The sequence below is a fragment of the Rhinolophus sinicus genome, chromosome 3 (assembly GCF_057876585.1).
Source record: "Rhinolophus sinicus isolate RSI-liver-muscle chromosome 3, RSI-T2T, whole genome shotgun sequence".
In the NCBI taxonomy this organism is placed as follows: Eukaryota; Metazoa; Chordata; class Mammalia; order Chiroptera; family Rhinolophidae; genus Rhinolophus; species Rhinolophus sinicus.
In genome coordinates this window covers 37,144,127-37,164,990 of record NC_142503.1, presented here as the reverse complement: position 1 = coordinate 37,164,990, position 20,864 = coordinate 37,144,127, and the positions used below count along the sequence as shown (strand labels likewise).

The 20,864-nt window shown below is 39.0% G+C and overlaps 1 protein-coding gene across 2 annotated transcripts in view; it reads right to left on the bottom strand.

The window, feature by feature from the left end:
* RAB3C (RAB3C, member RAS oncogene family) overlaps positions 1 to 20,864 on the bottom strand; it is a 229,463-nt gene that overhangs the window by 17,973 nt on the left and 190,626 nt on the right. For both annotated transcript variants that reach the window (XM_019743363.3, XM_019743361.3), the window contains exon 4: positions 8,500 to 8,624. In XM_019743363.3, the coding sequence (XP_019598922.1) occupies positions 8,500 to 8,624 (125 nt within the window). The remainder of the gene's footprint in view (positions 1 to 8,499; positions 8,625 to 20,864) is intronic.

Sequence of the window (20,864 nt, the reverse complement as noted above, 5' to 3'; positions counted from 1 at the left end):
AGAACCACAAAAATCAAGGTAAACATGACACCACCAAAGGAAACTAATAAAGCTCTAATAACTGACTCTAAAGAAATGGAGATCTATGAACTGTCACAAGGAAGTCAGGATAGTTCTCATAAAGAAGTTTAGTGAACTACATAAACACACAGACAACTAAACAAAATTAGAATTAGAAAAACAATACAAGAACAAAAAGAGAAGTTCAACAAAGAAATAGAAACCTTCAAACAAACAAACAAACAAACAAACAAACAAACAAAAACCCCAGAAATCCTAGAGGTGAAAAATATAAAGACTGAACTGAGGAATTCAAAAGAGAGCTTCAAAAACAAACTTGATCAAGCAAAAGAAAGAATTAACGATCAAGAACACAAGACATTTGAAATTATCCAATCAGAGGAGCAAAAGGAAAAAAGAATGAAAAGTAGCTTATGGGACTTATGAGACACAATCAAAATAAACACTACCTGCATTATGAGAATTCCAGAAAGAAAAGAGAAAGAGAAAGGAACAGAAAATATATTTAAAGCAATAATAGCTAAAAATTCCCAAACCTCTGGAGGGAAATGGACATCCAGATCGAAGTGGCCCAAAGGACCTCAAATAGGTTGAAACCAAACAGGGCTACACTGACATACATTACAATTAAATTGTCAAAAGTCAACTCAAAGACAAAGAATTCTGAAAGCTGCAAGAAAAATGAAAGAAATTAAATACAAGGGAATACCCCCTAAGACTATCCATAGATTTCTCAACAGAAATTTTTCAGGCCAGGAGACAATGGCATGATACATTTGAAATATTGAAAGAAAGAAAAAACACAACAACCCAAAAACCTGTCAACCAAGAATTCTATACCCAGCAAAGCTGCCCTTCAGAAGTGAAAGAGAGATAAAGACTTGCCTGAACAAACAAAAGCAGAGGGAGTTCATCACCACTAGACCTATCTTACAATAAATGCTAAAGGAACTCTTTGAGTGGAAGTAAAAGGATGTTAATTAATATTATAAAAACATAAGAAGGAAGTGTAAAATTCATGGGTAACAGTAAATACATAGTCAAAATTAGATTCTGTAATATGGTAGCAGTAGTGCATAATTCATTTATAACGCTAGTTGAAAAGTTAAAAAGCAAACATAGTAAAAATAACCAAACTACAATAACCTGTTATTAGCTACACAACATAAAAATTATGTAAACTGTAACATCAATAACCTAAAGTGTGAGAGGGAGAAGAAGTAAAATGTTAGGCTTATGAATGCTGTTGAAGTACTTTTTAGTTTAAAATGGAATCTTAGAATTTAAGATACTTTATGTAAGCCTCATGATAACCAAAAGGAAAAAAAAAAGCCTGTAGTAATTACACAAAAGAACATGATAGAGAAGCCAAAGTATACTGCTACCAAAAGATGTCAAAACATACATAAAAAAAGGCAACAGGATAAGAAACAAGGAACAATGGATCTACAGAACAGCCAGAAAACAATTAACAAAATGGTAACAGTAAGTCCTTACCTATCAATAATTACCTTAAACATAAATAAAGTTCTCCAAACAAAAGACATAGAATGGATGAATGGATACAAAAATAACACCCAGTAACATGTTGCTTACAAGTGACTCACTTTAGCCTTAAAGACACATACAGACAGAGTGAAGGGATAGAAACAGATATTTCAAACAAACGTTAACAACGAAAATCAGGAGTAGCTATACTTATATCAGATAAAATAGACTTTAAATAAAAAAATATGATAAAAAGAGAAAGTTCATTATATAATGATAAAGAGGTCAATCAATTAAGATGTAACCAATGTAAACATTTATGTTCCCTACATTGGAGTGTCCACATATATAAAGCAAAAACTAACAGAACTAAAAGGAGAAATAAACAGCAATATTATCATATTGGGGGACTTCAATATCCCTCCTCAACAATGGATTGATCATCCAGATAGAGATTCAAAAGGAAACAGCAGATTTAAACAACACGATAGTCCAATTGGACCCAACAGACATATACAGTACATTCAACTTACAACCAACAGCAGAATGTACATTCTTCTCAAGCACACATGGAACATTTTCTATGATAGACCATATTTTAGGCCACAAAACAAGTTTTAGAAAATTCAGAGTTTGAGGTCATACTAAGTATCTCCTCTGACCAAAATGATATGAAACTAGAAATCAACAAAAGAAAAACTAGATTTCACGAATACCTAGGAATTAAATTAAATTCTTCTCAATAACAGATGGATCAAAGAAGAAATTAAAGTGGAATACAAAAAAGTATCTTAAACAAAACTGGAAATATAACATACCAAATCTTATGGGATGCAAGCAAAAGCAGTTTTAAGACAAAAGTTCATAGCAATAAACATCTGCATTAAGAAAGAAGAAATATCTCAAAAAACTCTATACCTTGGAGAACTCCCTTGGTTAGCCATGGTGGATCTGTCTTCCTTGATTTATCTAGACCTTTTAGGAAGTAATTATATATCTTTTCTGTACCACCTTCAACCTCCCAAGACAAACAGTTCTTTTAGTATATTCATTGTTAGGTGAAAGAGTATCCTTTCCATTTATTTTTAATTTACCTCTTTCTACTTCAAGACATTATTCCCTTGAAGCAATTGTTTAATTAAGCCAGTGTTTATTAAATCAATATGTTTCAGAGTTTATAGACATAGAATGTGCCTTTTTGTCAGTCTTCATATTCCTAACACAGAAGCAACTATCTGCTTGTAGAACTCCACACCACTCCTTCACTCTTTAAGTTACATCTGTTTTAATGTTTTCCAGCCATGATTAATTTATGTATTCATAACATTGTATTGCATTTCTGAGAGGTTAAGCTCCACGAGAGGGAAAATTCATATTTTATGACTCCCTAATAACATTATAGGTGTTTAATAAATACGTACTTATTAGGCGTCTCTGTGCTGGACAAAGTGGAAGAATGCAGAGATGGGTCTGGAATTCAGTAATATGTACACATAATATCATGACAATTGTTTGAATGGAGAACAATAGGGAAATGTACATGCTATGTGCTTTAGAAGAAATAGTAATGCAAATTAAAAACACTTCAAAACTGGATCCTTACAAATTATTAATAAAAATAATTCTTTCTGGGAGCAATTTTAATTAATCTGCTCTCTTTATGTCTCTGACTACATTTTGGGGAAACTTCAGTTTCTGCCCTTTCTGCCCTTCCAGAACTTCTAAAAATGGTTCAAGTGCTAGTTCACCTACAATTTTAGGGCAATACAAATCCATAACTCTCTACAAACTTCCTTCTTTGTTCTTCTCCCACTTAAATTACTTCTATTTTAGGAAAATTTATATATTTATTTTTTCATTAATATTTAACAGTTTCACATTTAACACTTTAGTTATGAGATTATACATATATAGATTACTACCATATTATAAATTTGATATAAAACAAAAATCTAGAACATTCTATATATTGTTAAAACTACATGCATCCATATTAAATGTTAAAAACATGCATGAGAAAAATAATACAAGCTACAGGATAAAGTTTAGCTCTGCGGGCATTTCCCTACCCTTTCAAACACTCCCACCATCTTAGCCAGTGATGTGAAAATTTAGCATTGTACAAAAGTTAAAAGGGTGTTTGTTAAAACTATAGATTCCTGGGCTTCAACTTCAGAAACTGATGAGTTGGGTTGATGAATATGCATTTGAAAAAGAAACAACAGTGCAACTGATTCAGCTGTAGATGATTAGAGGACCACCCTAAATCAGAAATACTGAACATGCACAGCTAGAGGGTAGGTAGAGGAGCTGGAAGCTTAAGTGAGAGGTCAGAGCTAGGATATGATTTGGCCGTCAGTCTGTAGGCAGAGTTCAAACCTTGGAAGTGGATGGGAATACTGAAGGGAAGATGCAGAGAGAGAAAAGTGGTAGGCTAAGCTTGCAAAGCCCAAGTGCAAGAGGCAGAAAGAAAAGGCATCTCCCAAGGAAACAGAAGTCATGGCTGGAGAGGGAGGAGGAGAATGGGAAGCACCATGGTACACCGTGTTTCCCCGAAAATAAGCCCTAACCAGAAAATAAGCCCCAGCGTGATTTTTCAGGATGACATCTGAAACATAAGCCCTAATGCATCTTTTGGAGCAAAAGTTAATATGAGACCCAGTCTTATTTTCAGGGAAACACGGTAGAAGTCAAGGCGGCAGAATTCAACAAGGTGGGGGGTGCAGGTGGGGTGGGCATGCCGAACAGGGCCAAATGAAACCAAACGATCAGGAAAGGGAAGCCAGGAAAATGCTCATTGTCTGTACAGCAGTGCTCCCTTATCCTTGGTTTTAGTTTCCATGGTTTCAGTTACCGGTGGTCAACCAGGGTCTGAAAATATGAAATGGAAAATTCCAGAAATAAAAAATTCATAAGTTTTAAAATGCTTGTTGTTCAGAGTAGTATGGTGACATCTTGCAGAGTTCCATTCCTGCCCTGGACGTGAACCAACCCTACGCCCAGCCTCTCCGGGATGCATACACTCCCTGCCTGTCAGCAGCCGTCTCGGTTATCAGATCCCTTGTCATGGTATTGTAGTGCTTGTGTCCCGGTAACCTTTATTTGACTTAGTACTGGGCCGAAAGTGCAAGAGTCGTGATGCTGGCAATTCCAACATGCCAAGGAGAAGCCGTCAAGTGCTTCCTTTAATTGAAAAGGTGAAAGTTCTCTAAATAAGAAATAAGAAAAAAAAAACACTAAATAAGAAAAAAAAAAAAAAACACAACTCCTACGCTGAGGTTGAGAAGATCTACAGTAAGAATGAATCTTCTAGCTGTGAATTTGTGAAGAAGAAAAAGAAATTCATACTAGTTTTGCTGCCACACCCCAAACTGCAAAAGTTAGTCACAGAGCATGATAGTGCTTAGCTAAAATGGAAAAGGCATTAAGTTTGTGGATGGAAGACATGGACAGAAAACATGTCTTGACTGACAGCAACATGTTGCACAAGAAAGCACTGAGCCTACGAACACTTCAGCAAGGGGTTGCTCCATACCAGGCCATTTACTGCAAGTAAGGGAAGATTGCCCAGATTCAGTAGCAGGTTTGCCATTTTATCATCTCACATTGTCACAAGAAGAAGAAGGATGGGTGTAGTACAATAAGATATTTTGAGAAAGAGAGAGAGAGACCAGATTCATACACCTTTTATTACAGTATATTATTATAATTGTGCTATGTTATTATTAGTTGTTGTTAATCTCTTACTGTGCCTAATTTATAAGTTAAATTTTGTTGTATGTATGCATGTGTAGAAAGAAACATATTATATATATGTTCGTACTATCTACTGTTTCAGGCATCCACTGGGGGTCTTGGAACATATTCCCCTCGGATAAGGGGGGACTACAGTATAGTCTATCTCTGACACTATAATGTTTTTTCCTGGAAGGTAGGGGTATTTGTCATTGTATTCCCAGTGCCTGACATAATGTAAACATCTAGGAAATGTTTGGTGAACTAAATTGGATTGGCAAGGGCAGCTGCCATACAAGAATTTTAAAGAGCTCAGCCACAACTCAGTTCCATCAAACACCCTCATTAGGATGAGCCAATGTTATAGACATATAAAACATCCACAATGGAGATTTAATTGTAGCCAGATCAATAAAGCAGTAATTTTGAGCCATCTGCCAAGCTATGGTAATGACATTTAAAAAAACAGTGCCCAACCTGTGTGTGCATGTGATGGGATTCTGAACAATGGGGTTTTACCAGTCATTTAAAAAAAGTAAAGCAAAGACCTTTTAAAAACTTTAAATTTAGATTGTGAAAGTGTTGTATTTTTCCTACGAATGATCTCATGATTATTTGTAGAAGCATGTGTAGTCATGAGAAGAATAAACCACATTAAAGCAGGTAAGTGACTGTCTAAGAATGCACAAGTGTTGGTTGCTATGACAACTGCTGGGTTTTATTGAATAGAGAGCAAAAAAATCAATTAGAAATCACTGGAAGAACTTGCATGGGAACATAAAACATTTTTGCATCTCAATTTCAGGAACTTTCGTACATGTACATACTGCATGGAAAGGATTTCTTTGTGCCAGGGAGTGGAGTTCTAAGGGAAGACACTCTCTTGGTGCACTCCCGTCCTTCTTCCATAAGCCAATTTTCTCAACACTTATTTATTAGAGTCGTAAAACATGTAGGCAGTTACCTGACTCTTTTGTACTGATGGCATTAAACAATTCTTAACTCTGATCTATTTTTCTTTGAACCAAACCATTTTCCGGTTTATATAGAGAGACAGCTTACATCTATCTGTGTAGTAGTTTCTTCCCCCATGTGGCATATGCCTGAGTCGTCAAGAAAACACAGGGAGGAAAGAAACAGTCTCCGGAAGCCACCCTGTCACCTCCCAGGTTTCCTTTCTCTTTTCTTTTGGGGGATTTGCTGTTCTCCATTACTAACTTCCTGAGGTGCTAAGAGGACTAAGGAAAGATTGCCAAGGTTTTCAGATGTTTTTTTTGAAAAACCTTGTTTAATTGATAGAATAGGAAGACATGATAAAGGTTTAAGAGCAGCTACAGAGAGAACAGACAACAGTGTGTGACTTTCTCAAGGACAGCTCTAAGGACGTTTGGTGGAAAGGTGATAGCCTTTAGTCTAATGAGCTCATCAGTCTCATAAGGAAATGGTCAAGCTCTCAGCTGGACTGTACATAGTTCGTTGATGAGATTAACAAGTGATAGAGTGACCCATGGAGAGAGTCTCTGCTTCTCTAATCTACACAGAACCAGCAGATTAATCCCAAAGAGCTACCTTCATATCAGTGCTTTTCAAATTGTAGTTTGAGGCCCCTCTTTGGGTCCTAGGATCAATTTAGTGGGTTGAGACCATTATTAAAAGAAAAAAACAAAGAACGACGAACAGGTTAGAAAATATCAGAATATATCTCTATTCAAATTAAACTTCTGTTTCATTCTCTTTTTCTCTACATACGTATGTACTGAGTTACTAGATTTAATGCATTTCTTACTGTAGATCCGGGTCACAAAAGTTAGTAAGCCAGTTAGTAAGTCCCTGCTAAGAACCCCTCGATGTTCTCCACTGTGTACAGAAAGGAGGAAGAGGGAGTAGAGGGAGGAGTGGGAAGGAAGGGGGGGACAACAGGGGGAAGAAAAGGAAAAGGAAAGGAAAAAAATTCTAGCTCCTTTGCTCTAGGCTTGGAATTGTGTCCTGAATCCAGGTTCCACTCCCATAATATTACTATGGGTTCCAACTTTTCTACTCACTGTCCTCTCAACACTCCTCTCCATGCCCTCAGTGCACCGTGCCTTTATTCCTAATGCTTCCTCTCCTCTCGGTGCTCTTTGCACATATTCTACTACCCTTTAGGGACCATTCAAGCCTTATCTTGCCATTTAACCTACATGATCTGTATTCCCTCTCATCGCTCCCCTTCGTAGCTGCTCATTTCCACACATTTTCTCTCCAGGTGTCCCCTTTGCATTTCTCTCTTTATCTACCTCTTGTCCCACTCCACTCCCAGACCTTTTTCTGGCAGCCCGCTCCCTGTGTCTACCTCCCTGCCCCCGTTGCTTTCCTCTTGGCATCTACGTCTCAGCTCATCTTCACTATCCTGCGTTTGTTGTCTTGTTGTTTCTGCTTTCTTGTGTACATCTCTAGTCCCCTCACTTGATTGGAAGCTACCTGAGCCCAGGGTCTGTGGCTCACACATTTCTGTACACCTTGTGATGTTTGACACAGTGCAGGGCATATAGCAAGGGCTCAATAAAAATGCCTTAATAAAGCAATGATTCCCGGCTTTGCATGGCAACTCTACCCTCACACTCCAGTATTTTTCTCTTTAGATACAATGTTTTGTGTTTGCAACACAAATGGCAAAAGGCTTTACCATTTCGAAAGTTTTCTCATATCTCTCTCGTATCTCAGTTCATCTTATAAGGACTTGGTAAAGTAGGCATGGGTTATGATACTCATTCTTGAGAGTTGAGGAGATTAATTCTCAAAGAGGTTTGTGACAGTAACAGGGCTTGTCTGTGGTGTCCTAAGGACCAGAATCTACCCTGCAACTTATTCTGTGCCATTACCCTCCTCCAATGGAAACACGAGAACAACAATCACCTAATAAAATGCTGATTTGATGCAAATTCTGTATGGCAAAAAAAAAAAAAAAAAGAAAAAAAAAGAAAATCAAGGCATATCATATGTTTCTCATGGAAGAGGAATTTAAACATCTTGTACTAGATCAAAATTATGGCTGTCTATTTTGCTTTTGTAATTGTGCTTCTGTAACAATGCCACAGAAAGTAGGAAGAAACCCACTTACCACTTATGGAAGTTTCCACTGTAAGGTTCCACTTATATAGTTTCCACTGTAAGGTTGACAATTTTTTCACTAAGCCCATCCTAGCAATTAGCTGGGTCTCTGTATAGTGTTACAAATAATTACAAAGCTCTCTTTCTCATTAATTTGTTTCTTACCAAGCTGCTCTCCTAAATGTTGGCCTCTCTCCGTTGAGATGACCCGCTCGTCTTCCATGTCACATTTGTTTCCAACCAGGATAACTTGGGCGTTATCCCAAGAGTATGTTTTGATCTGAGTTGACCTAAAAGAAAACAAAACAGGCAAAAAAAAAAAAAAATGGAATACCATAAAATTAAGGAGAAGAAATATATTCCACAGATGACGATCATAGCAAAACTTGAAGTCCAAATGTCTGGTATTTGAAATTAATTAGTTCAGTGCAATTTCCCCTGTAAGATACTCACTCACTAGGGATTGCATGAGTCAAAAAATCAAATGAACAATATTTGTATTAAGATTTTTTTGTATTCGATGAGTAAATATTACCACTGCTTATTCTACCCACCCTATACACCCTCCTTATGAAGTACCTTTATAGCTAGAGTGGCCAACTGTCCCAGTTTGCCCAGACGTTCAGATTTAGTCCCATGTCCCAAGAAACTCCTCAGTTCCAGGAACCCCAAGATGGTTGGTCACTCTACAGCCCATCATGCAAAAACATAATTTCCCTTGTTACTGTAACAACTTAAAAAGTTAAGGCAATTGGGGCCTAGGAAATCTAAAGGTAATGATAATTTTTAAAAATGAATTGTAAGAACTAATATACTCATGGTCTTATATTTTTAAAAGAAAAATGCCAAGTTGATTAATATCCCAATTACAATATAATAGACTGATGCTTTAAGTTACCATGAACAGGACATCTAGAATTGAGAATAAATTTCCAGTATGAATCAGGATGCATACGACCAACTTTTGATTTGAAAACAGATAATTATAACAGTGAACATTTGCAAGTACTGTTCTAAACTCTTTATATATGTTACACTAATTTAATTCTTACAATAACTCAAGGAGGATATTATTATCCTTCCCATTTTACAGTTAAGAAAATGAGGCATAGAGTGGTTAAATAATTTGTCCAAGATCACTCAGCTCATGAAGTGGCAGTTCTGGAAGTCAAACCGAGGCAGTATAGTTCTCAAGCCTGTGCTCTTAAACATGTGTCCATAGTACTCATTGATTGGGAAAATTTACTTCTCCATCTTCCTAGTATATCCATTGTCATATCCAAAAGGAAGCTGACAGGAACCATATTCTTTAATCACCCCTTTATATTGGCTACGTTTTCATTTGAGAACAACAGTCTTAAGTGGAAAAGATATATCGCACCGTGAGTGGTCAAGAGAGAGAGATCAAAAGTTGAAAAGCTAAACACATGATGAAGGTTTAAAGGAAGGGATTTGTAAAGTGTGCAAAAGAGAACCTTGGGAATGTTCTTATTAGCAATTGTCAAATCCTTCAGGATTATTAAATTGAAAATAGTGATGAGCTGTTCTCAACTTGCAGAGAATAAAAGCAAATAGCTTTCAACAGCTGCAGGAGAGCTTACAATGAGATGTGATCACCGTTTCTCCCTTCTGAGAAGAGGCAGATAGGGTTTTATTTCAGAGTATTTCCCCTGAACTAAGTACAAATTTTTAAATGAGATTTAAATATCTGATAGAATATACTCTTGGTTCTATCTTAGAGGTGTGGCATATTTTATCAGAAAAATCTGGGGAGGTGAGCTTTCTAATTCTGATACCGAAGTTAAAAATATATTCTTCCAGAAACAGTGAGATTCAGCATGAACTCATAAACTGCGAAAAATAAAGGCAGACATTCAAAACCATACTTCGCTCTTACCTCATCTTATGTGTGGGGTATATGAAAAATGATGAATTCATAGTGAATTAAGGTGTAAAAAATATCCTACACGTGGATACACCTTAAATCTCAAGTGCTAACAGTTTTACAAAGAAATTCCAACGGTTCTTTTAAAGGAACTCAAATCTAATTGAATATCCTAAGGCATTATTTTTTTTTTTTTAAATCTCTCTGCTCCTATAGGTTTTATAAGTCAAGGCCTGGCTAACGCCTGGCAAGGCCCAAGGCAGAGAGCCCCTATGTTAATGGAGAAAGTTCTTCTCATGGCACACAGCTAAAAATCAAACACCCAGGGTGTGAGAAAGGAGTCACAGGATCATGTCACAGCCCTGTGAGGAAGGGGTTGAGGGAGGGTATAAATGACGTGCTTCCTGAGTTTACTGAGGACAAGTGCTTGCTTGAGGGAATCTCACACTCCTCTGACCTAGGCAAACTCATCCTGCTGCACCCCTGACTATATAACCTTAACTCAGGGTTTGCCTCTGCGAGGGTAAAGAAGAAACAACTCAGTTGGCTGATTCGTACTCTAACCAAGTTCATGGAATGCTTGCGTCTGCCATGAAGCATGTCTGACTACCTCAGTGCTGCTGACATAATAACCCATGGGTCTCAGGCTACCGTGACAGAGTACACATTATGCATACGCAACATTCCAGGTCCCTAATGACCTGTAAAAATACATGAAAATGTATTTAGCCAATTTAACAGAAAGCTTTAATACTAAATGAGTATGGGGAAGTCATTCTACATTGTTTGATCTCAATATCTTCATCTGTAAAATGAGCGTCCCACCTTTTATGCCTACTCTCGGGGGCTGCTGTAGGACAAATGTGGTTTGAGGTAGGGTCATACTCTCCTAAGTTACAAGCATCTCTTTACAAATATTAGGCCCAGCTCAAGCAGCCAGCTATTCTTTTTTCCAAATCCAGTTCAACTCATCATTTCTAATCCCTATAATCTAAATCATAACTGATCTTTTAAAAGTTTTTTTATTGAAGAATCTCAAATTTTGTCTCCAGTTCACGTCTTGAGACCAAGGTCCTATAGGTAAATTTCTAACTGGGAGTGAAAGGTGTGCCTATCGGGGATATGACGTGTTTGTTGAGTAAGTACTTCTTTCATGTGGTATTTCTTTGTATTTACTCTTTTGGTCACTTGCTGTATTTTGTAAAATTTCTTATTTTGGGGGATGGGTTTTTAATCACCTCATTAGGGACTGTCTTATTTCTTTGTTGGTTAGAGAAACACATTTAAGGAAAGTGGCTGTCACCAAATAATACACATGTGAAAAGATGATTTATTTCTGAATCACTGCAAAAGATCCTTTGGGATTTACTGTTAATCCCAACAAGATTAATAGAATCAGAAGCAATATGCTAGTCACCATGGTTACCTTGCAAATGGCAATTAAGGCAGACCTTACCAGTACTAGATAAGTTATTTAAAAATCTGTTGTCATTTAGCTAAAACAAAAACAAACCAAAGAAAACCTGCCCTTCTCTATTATATTTATATATTCTCTTGCGTGTACTTGCTCTCTCCAGACAGACAGACAGACAGATACACACACACACACACACACACAGGGTTTTGTTGTTTTTTGTTTTTGTTTTATGAAGCAGAGAGGGAAAAAAATTATATTTTACACATAAATGACTGAACTCTGCACAGAGTAATATGTTTTGAGAGCGGTCAACAAACAAACCAAATTCCTACACTATCTCTATTCTTTCACTCCTATTCCGGGTATACGAATAATTTCCTACGAGTTCAACCTGTTCTCATAGAGAATGGACTCTTGCTAGTCACAATGTTCTAAAAAAGAGTACATGAAATGTATCTCAGTGACAAAAAAACAAAACAAACAAACGAAAAAAAACACCAACAACAATTGTCTCCTAGGGTTGATTTGGGCTGTATATGGGAAAAATGCGGCATCAGAGGGAATATGACTCACTAGTCTTCACCCCAGGCAGTTTGGAGAGATCTTAACAGCAGCCCTGTCAATTCTAGAAGCTCATATTTCTCCACGGCATCCACTTTCCTTAGTCTTTCCAACTCCCAGGAGCCTCAGCTTTTTAGCATTTCAGCAGACTTTACATTTGTAAGGAAATTTCCCGGCCTGCTACTACTCATCACACAAGATTGGCCCTTCTGTTATATTTTCACTAATTTAATCATTTATTTATTCAATTTTTCTTAACTCTTGGAGAGCTTTTAAAAATCACCCCAACTTAGGAAAATTAAATTAGAAGCTCCAGGGACTTCATTATAGGAATTTTTAAAAATCTAGGTGATTTGTATGTGGAACTGGGGCTGAGAATCACTGGTATGACTCTCACACCTTTCTTTTAGTTTTTAAATAATCTGATACATATGTAATAAAGACATTTTTAAATGCGAGAGCAGTAGTAAGGAAACAAAAATAGGGACATAATAATGCCCAGTGATTTACATATGCTATAAATGCTAATAGGTGGTTTTAGGAAGTTGAGGAGGTAGGCTTTTTATATATACATTAACTCATTCACTAAAGGAGTTAAAAAAAAGGAAACTTTAAAGGAAGCATCCTCAAATAAATGTTCTCCAATATTTTATATCTTTTAGTATGATTTAAAGCAATAGGTTTACAATTTTTGGTAAAATTGTTACATTCTCATTAAAAATTCTCATGATAGAAAAAGCTACAGCAAAAAAAAAAATTATCAGAAATTTCACCACCCCTAGGTAATGACTACTAACATTTTGGTGAAAACCCTATACGTTATATTACTGAACTCACTGAATTATCACCTCCTTCCCTGTAGGTGATTTTCCAGGCCTACCGGCTTTGGACTGGGCCAAGGTAATTGCTTTGGCCAATGAAATACACGAAGATTTGACATGAATCACTACTGAACGACAGCCATCAGAGGCATTGTGAGTTTCCATCAGCTCTCTTGCATTCTTGCTCTTCATCATGGGAAAAGCCCATCCCGGAAAGAGGGCTGCTCCATCAGCCTGTCCCAGGAATGAGTAGCCAGGAGCAGCCCAGGTGAGCTCCACAGAGACTAGCAAATCTCAGCCAAACCTAGAAGAGCCCAGTTTAATGTAACACCCTTCATGTGGCTTGGCTTATCTAACTTCATCTCTTGCTACCCTCCCTCATCCCAACTCTGATATAGCCTTATGATTTTCTTTGAACTCACCATACATGTTCTATCTTTCAGCAAGCAGGAGCTATCACTATGGGTGCTTCTAGGTTTTACGAGGCATAAAACTAATAGAATTTGAGGACCTAATCTGAGGGGAAAAAATGCACATTTTAAATAGAGAATTAGGTACAGAGCGATTTGTAACAGATGCTAATATGCTCTGCCCATATTCCCAGGTCTTACCACTTCTCTGCTTGCTGGCTGACTTCCAACCGCCAGCATCTGCAGCTCTTTGCTTTACCGTCTCCAAAAAATGAAAGGCCACTCTGCCCATCACAGAAAGTCAAATGCAACATGGAAATCAACCCCCTAGGAGCAGACCTCAGCCAGTGACTAACAAGAGTTGGTGTATAAATACCATGGCTCTCTTCCTCAGGTTGCTGCCACACGGATCCCCAGGGCTTTCGGGCAGCATTAAGCTCTCGTCATCTATAATGGTAGAAACGCACCTTTTATTAGCTGCCTTCATTTTCCTTGCTCACTTTCCTACCTCTGTCGCTGTTTCTCGGACTTCCCAAACAAACTACTTATATAGAAATTCTTGTCTCAGAGCCTACTTCTGGGGGAGCCCTAACCAAGACATTTTGAAGGGGCTTGTCCGAGTAAGGGGCTCAAAGGTTACTCGCAAGGTTCTGGAGCAAGCAGTACTGGCTTGAAAGCACTGATTGGTGAATAGTAAGGACTTTTGTGGGTTGGTGCTTAAATTGTATTTGGTATTGATCATAGAGGGAGTATTTATACCATGGAAATTAGCAAATGCCACAAATCAGATATTTTTGTTTCCCCCCCTTTTTTCCCCAAAGAGCCCATTTACTGGTATAACACTGAATTTAAGCTTCATTAGTTTTGCAAGAAATCTACCAGTAGCCATCCATGTGCTACCTGTCTAAAACATACTTATCTCCTCTGTGTCAGGCTGTCTCATTCTCTCCATCGGGTCTCAGCTCACACATTCCTGCCGACTAAGTGGCTCTCATATGGGCCCACATACTCATACACACACCACACACCTCCCTCACTATGACCTTCTCTCTTGTCTATATCCCCCCTGCACTACAGGTCCTCTGAGGGCAGGTACTTTGACTGTTTTGTTCACCATTATGTCTCTAGCATTCAGCAAGATGTCTGGCACACAGAACATTCTCAAACAGTAACTTTGAATTAGTGGTCAATTGAAATTAATACACTGAATGTGGCAAAAATGTCTAAGAAGTTTGGTTAATTCAGAATATAAGCATAAAATAAAAGAGCCCAGAAGAATCACCTTTGTATGCGATGTCAATGCCCCACCACACCCTTTTCAGTAAAAGCTGCTCTCAGAGTTCTTCCATGGCCTTTTATACCCTAACAGAGTCTATGGAAGGGGAAGGCAAGCATTGGCCCCCTCCACAGCCTGCAAAGGTCATCTGTGTGACCAGCTATTCTTTCCAGCCTGCAGGAGTCACATGTTCCTTTGTGTTCCAGCACCAGCAGTCAGGATGAGGATACCTTAGGGAGTAACTCAGCAGCTTGGCCTTGTGGACAAGTTGCTTTGAGGGGCCCTTATCCAGCTCCTTCATTTTGTAGATGACAAAGCTGAGACTCAAGGTGTGGAGTGGCTTGGCGTGGAGGTGATGCTACTGCATAATGTCCAATGTGGGTCTGTTTCCCAAGGCTTCCCAAGCCTATTCTTCTATAACAGGCCTGCCTTCTTCCACACGGAAGAGAAGTGACTATATTTAACTGAACACAGAACTTAGTGAGAAATTCATATGCTAAATATTTGGTTATCTTTAAAAAATAAAAATATGTTTCCTGGAGAAACTAAAATGCCTCAAATCTTCATATATAGAGAGTATCATTAGCCTGCAGGTGGGAATAAGAAGAACTGGATGTGCCTGGAGGATGTTTGCTCTGCCCGTCTGCAATAACTTTGTTGCCGAGAGTCAATACTGAACATTTATTTCAAGAACTTAAGAAGCAGGCGTCTTGATCAGTGGGGTCCCGAAACCACCTTGGACCACATCAGATTCTCACTGTTAGTCTAAATCCAACCTTAGGCCCATTTCCATCATGCCTCTCTTACAACTTTTGGTCTCATTTTGATTTCACAAAATATCAAATTCTATTTTTAAAAACTGTATGTGTGGTAAGAACAATCAGACATCTCTTCTATGCAAGAAAGAACAACAACAATAGCTGGGTGGAGGAAGCATCACCCTCTGAAGAACAAACATAGCCCCCTTCAGTGAGTGGGATGGAAGTCTGACTCAGTCAGATGTTCCTAAGTACAAGAGTGTCTGGGTTATTCTACCACAATTGGCAAAGGCCATTGTCACATTAACAGAAATCTCCTTTTCTCCAATTGGGAAAGACTGTGTTGTCCCTGGTGAATTCATGATCTGTGACAAGATGACTTGCTTCTTAAGGTTAATGGTAAGTTATGAGACTTGCTGAAGGGGAAGCTGAACTTAGAATCTAGCACCTGTTTTGTCCTCACTCAGATACCACAACCTTCTCCTTCCCCTTGGCAGCTCCAATGGCTGAGCAAAGGAGACACTCCATATACATTCAGCCAAAGCCTGACCACTGAGGTTTGCCTGACATTAAGTTATTACCAAGGAGGAGGTAACTTCCTTCTCCTGAGGGGAAGGTAGGATTTCCAAGGAGGGAAGTGGGAGCAGAAGTTCGTGGCACTTTGAAAGGGGGAACAGCAAGAAAGAGAGAAGTGGGTATTAAGAGGAAATACTGATAGGAAAAGGAGAAATGTCCACCTAGCCCTTTAGAAGCCTGGGAATATGAAGCTCCCTTTCCAGGCAGGGAAATAATAAGACTGGATACAGTTATATCCTTTATTCCTCCAACACTAAAGTACCCTTTTGAGGTCCCAGTGTCAGGAAAAATTGTGAAAGATTTTGAAGGGGGCAAAAATAATTCCTGGGGGGGGGGGTGTCCCACCTAGCACACCTTTCTAGGTTACCTCTGGTTTTCATCGTCTTTGAGCTAATTTACAGCTCTGTAGATGGTAAAAAAAACAAACGGATAATATAAATGAATTCTTGCTGATAGAAAATAGGACTGCTAGTGAATTGCATCTTGTGGAATGTAATTGATTATTGCCTCATGGATATTAACCCATTTTGCAACCATTGGTCAACTCCTTTCAGCGTTCTTGAGATTGCCTTCATGTGTGTTCATTGAAAATTCCCTTGAACCCGTGGCACCATCTTACTGTTTCCATCACTAGTTGCTGTGTTAAAATCTTTGACATTGTTTATTTTATATTTGGATCAAAGTTGTGATTTTACCTTATATTAAAAAGAAATTAACCATAACTTAACAAGTGATGGAAGGAAGGCTTGTGTTTGGAATGACCAGGCAAGCTGAACTTGAGGAAGGGAAATAACCATTGTTATTTCCAGATATCCAACCTTCCCAATGGATTATTAGGTATAATAACCACAGAATTCCCAAAAGTAGAGACACATGGGAGGGCAGCAGGGAGAAACACTCCCAGTCATGAGAGTCAGACTGAATGCCTTAAATGTCCCCTAAAGTAGCAAGGAACACCGGCTGAGATAGAGACTACCCTGGTCCTTGCTAAGCCACATATGCAGTACTGGTTATTCTGGTGGGAGTCAGGGTGGTATAATAAAAAATACATAATAATAATCCATATCATATATGTAAACATAAAACCATCATAAATAACAAAACAACAGCTTCATTTACTAAATCCTTAGTCGTGCCAGGCAATGTGCTAAGTGCTTTACATTTATTATTATCTCAGTTACTTTCTACAACACTGTAAGGTAGGTACCATTGTTTCCCCCTTTTCCAGATGAAGAAACTGAAATGGAGACTTATTGAGGGTAAGTTACCAGAGACCCTCAGAGCCTATATCAGTCAATGGGGATGCAAAACTTTCCACTGGAGCAGGTGCTCAAAGTGTTGGGTTCTAGTGTTTGAATCTATTTTATAGAATCAGAACTATTTCCTCAGATTTGCTGAATCTCTGCTTCTTCCTCCTTAATAGGGGAGAGGAAAGTCCATCCATGTTTGACCAGATTTTCATGTGGATTAATGAGAAAATGTCCATGAAAGACTTTTGAAACTCATAGAGTACTATGTGAGCGGGAGGTATTATTATCATTACTGGCAAATTGATGCTATCAATTATCCACATGGCATTGGTGTGTTAACTCAATTATTCACTAAATAGCCTCACTGTGATTTTCTTGGCTGTTTTGTAACATTTAATTAGAAAGGGTTAAAGTGGGAGAAAAATAAGAATAAAATACTGTCCGAGTCTATTTTAAGATAACAAATGCTTTGTCAGGCATTATGGGAGGAGCTGGGGGTCACAATAGCAGAGAAGAAAGATGTGGTCTCTGCTCTCAGGGAGCTGAAGTCTTGCTCCACATTGTGAGTTGACAAACATATTCAGATCAGCAGGTGTTTATTAAACAACTACTGTGTAGGCGCCCTGCTGCGTACAGAACAAGGTGCTGCTGTTCAAACTTCAGCAGGCATCAGAATTACTTGGAAGGTTTGCTAAAACAAATTCCTGAGTTCTACCCCCAGGTATTCTAATTTGGGAAGTCAGACGTGGGGCCTGGGCTTCTGCATTTCTAACAAGAGCCCAGATGACACGGCTGCTGCTGGTTTTCAGACCACATTTGGAGTAGCACTGTGATGAGGAAAAGAAATAAGCAGGATTTGGCCCCTGTCCTCAGGCTGCTAGGCTCACTAGAGAGAAAAAATCTGTTTGGAAAAGTTAATGCCGTGTTTCCCCGAAAATAAGACCTACCCAGACCATCAGCTCTAATGCGTCTTTTGGAGCAAAATTAATATAAGAGATGGTCGTATTTTAATATAATATAAGACCTGGGCTTATTTCCATATAAGACCGGGTATAATATAGTATAATACCAGGTCTTACATTAATTTTTGCTCCAAAAGACGCAAATGGTCCGGCTAGGTCTTATTTCCAGGGAAACATGGTGATAAAATGAGCAGGGTAAGTGGGGGCCCTTCCAGTTGGAAGTTTGTGGCAACTGTCCCAGCAACATGGGGGATGGAATGGGGACGGGATGAGGAGCAGAGACTGGACTTCTGGAAAGTGTGGCAGGGGGTGTGGCAGGTGCAGGATAGGAGCCAGCATGTTGAGCCTTCATAAGGGTTACTGTGGGTCTTCATGATTCATAAGTATATGATTTAATCTAATTTAGAGAAATGCATAGACTAAGGCAGAGGATCATGGGTGTTAGCATCAGTTTGGGGTCCCTGGGTTGAAGAGCTGGGGACGGCTTTCTGAGGTAGCGGAGGATCTAAGGCATGTCTGGCAATGGTGGTGAGGATGTGGAACAGTGCAGGGAGGGTGGCCTGGGGATTTGCCCCTGGGCCTGCCATCAGTGGTTCACCGTTGTGAGTTTAGCTCAGACTATCCTCTTCTATGGTGAAAGAAAAGATGGGGGTTGTAGGGAAGGGGCCATCCCAGATAGCTTTGTTTCTTGGACAGAAGGAAGGCCAGTGAGGAGGAAAGAAAGTGACAAGCCAGGAGGCAAAGGAAGCTTGTCCTCAGGGCCTAGATGTGGACTTAATTGGGGGTTGTCCTTTCCCGAGACCATGGGGTTCTGACAAAACAGATTTGGAAGAGTCAGAAACTGTCTGGTCTCTTTCAACACATTTGCCTTTTTAACTCTTTCCATTCAATGGTTCTGAAGCATTATTCTATCATTTATCATAAAAATCACTGTAGAATCATCATCTCACACACACACACACACACACACACACACACACACACACCGACACACACACCTTTAAAGTGACAGTGTTTTTCAAATGAACAAGACCAAAGAGGTTTTGTCATTGTAGAGAAGTCTGGCTTCAGGAAACCATGAAACTATGAAAAGGCCAAGTTCCACAGTTACCTATCGCCCTGGTTGCAGAGAGTACTCGCTATTCGATCATTTAGATCCCAGGCCAAACAACACCTGTGTAAGGGTCCAGCGGCAGGCTTTGCATGTGAGCCACAGCACTTTTGTTGATACACATTGTCATGTGGTGGAAAAGGGGTTCATCAAACGCGTGCGCAGTTCACTCTTAGATTAAGTCCTGGTCTCATTGTGCCTCTTTGTGATCAGAATGATCTATGGTCACACTACATCCCTTGGGGACAAACCAGGCCCTGGTGGCACCATTTTGGTGGGGGCAAATTCTAGAAGTCCACCACTCAAACAAGTGAGGAGGGCAAGCTACAACTGATGTGTAACAAATCATTGAAAAGAAGACGCATCTCATGAGCATTATTAACATGCATTCTTGAAATATACATCTGCCCTTCTACCCTGCTTTAGAAGAAATTGCCCAATATCACCATGCTTCTTAAGACATTACATTTCAACTTAAAACACAACGGCCAATTAACTAAGAAAACACAAAGAGACACACACCCTCAAAAAGAAGACTTTTGCATCAATGGAAGCACTTCTGTTTCTTGACCAGTACTTACTAGATCCATCAGTCATTTGCCTATTTGTTCTCCCATATGTTTCTCGCCCTTCCCGTACTGTGCTCTGTATGGCTTTGTATGGCAGGAGGCTGACCCTTGTATTCTGTGTTTTACAGGTTCCCTTGAAACCTGGTTTCCAATGGGAGACACCCTCTGGGGACTGGAGACGGAGGATGGAAGTAGCTCAGGGTTTCTCTCCCTCCTCTGCTTTCAGCAGCAGCTTCTCTCAGAGGGGTAGCAGCTGTATTGCTCCAATTCTTGGTAGGTGGCTGCCCCAGCTCATGGGCTCTGGGGACACAACCTCAAGCCGAGCAGTGGATAATCTCTGGGTTGTCTCACTGCCCTTAGTTCTCTGTGATTAGATTCCCTCTACTGAATGACCTGGCCAAGGTCTAAGTTCTGGTCTGGATACTCACTGACACATTTGAATAGTTTTTCATTCAGAAAACAAAACAGGATACTATTGCGAAGCTCAAAAATCTAGGCTGCTTTATTTCTCCAAATATTGTGATGGCTACATCCGCCACAAGCAAGTTGTAATGGAAAAACAGAAAACATAATGTAACTAGAGGTTCTCCCAGGGTAATTTATCAACTCCAGAAAGATAACATTTAACTAAATGGACACATGTTGTCAGCTGGGAGAACACTGAAGGCTACATAGTAGGTTTTAGTAACTATGCAATGGGCACTAGCCAATAGAATAAGTGAAAAAGAAGAGGAAAATAAAATTATCTATGAGGAGAAATAAATAATAGTAAATATAGAAAAATACAGGCTATGGGAAACAAATGCAATTTAGTCAACATTCTAAAATGCTGGTGTTTACTGAGCTGTTTGATATAACTTTAGCTGGCTTTAGGCAAAACAAATGAATTGTAATATGACACAATATGATACAGCATTTCCTGATAACTTGATAT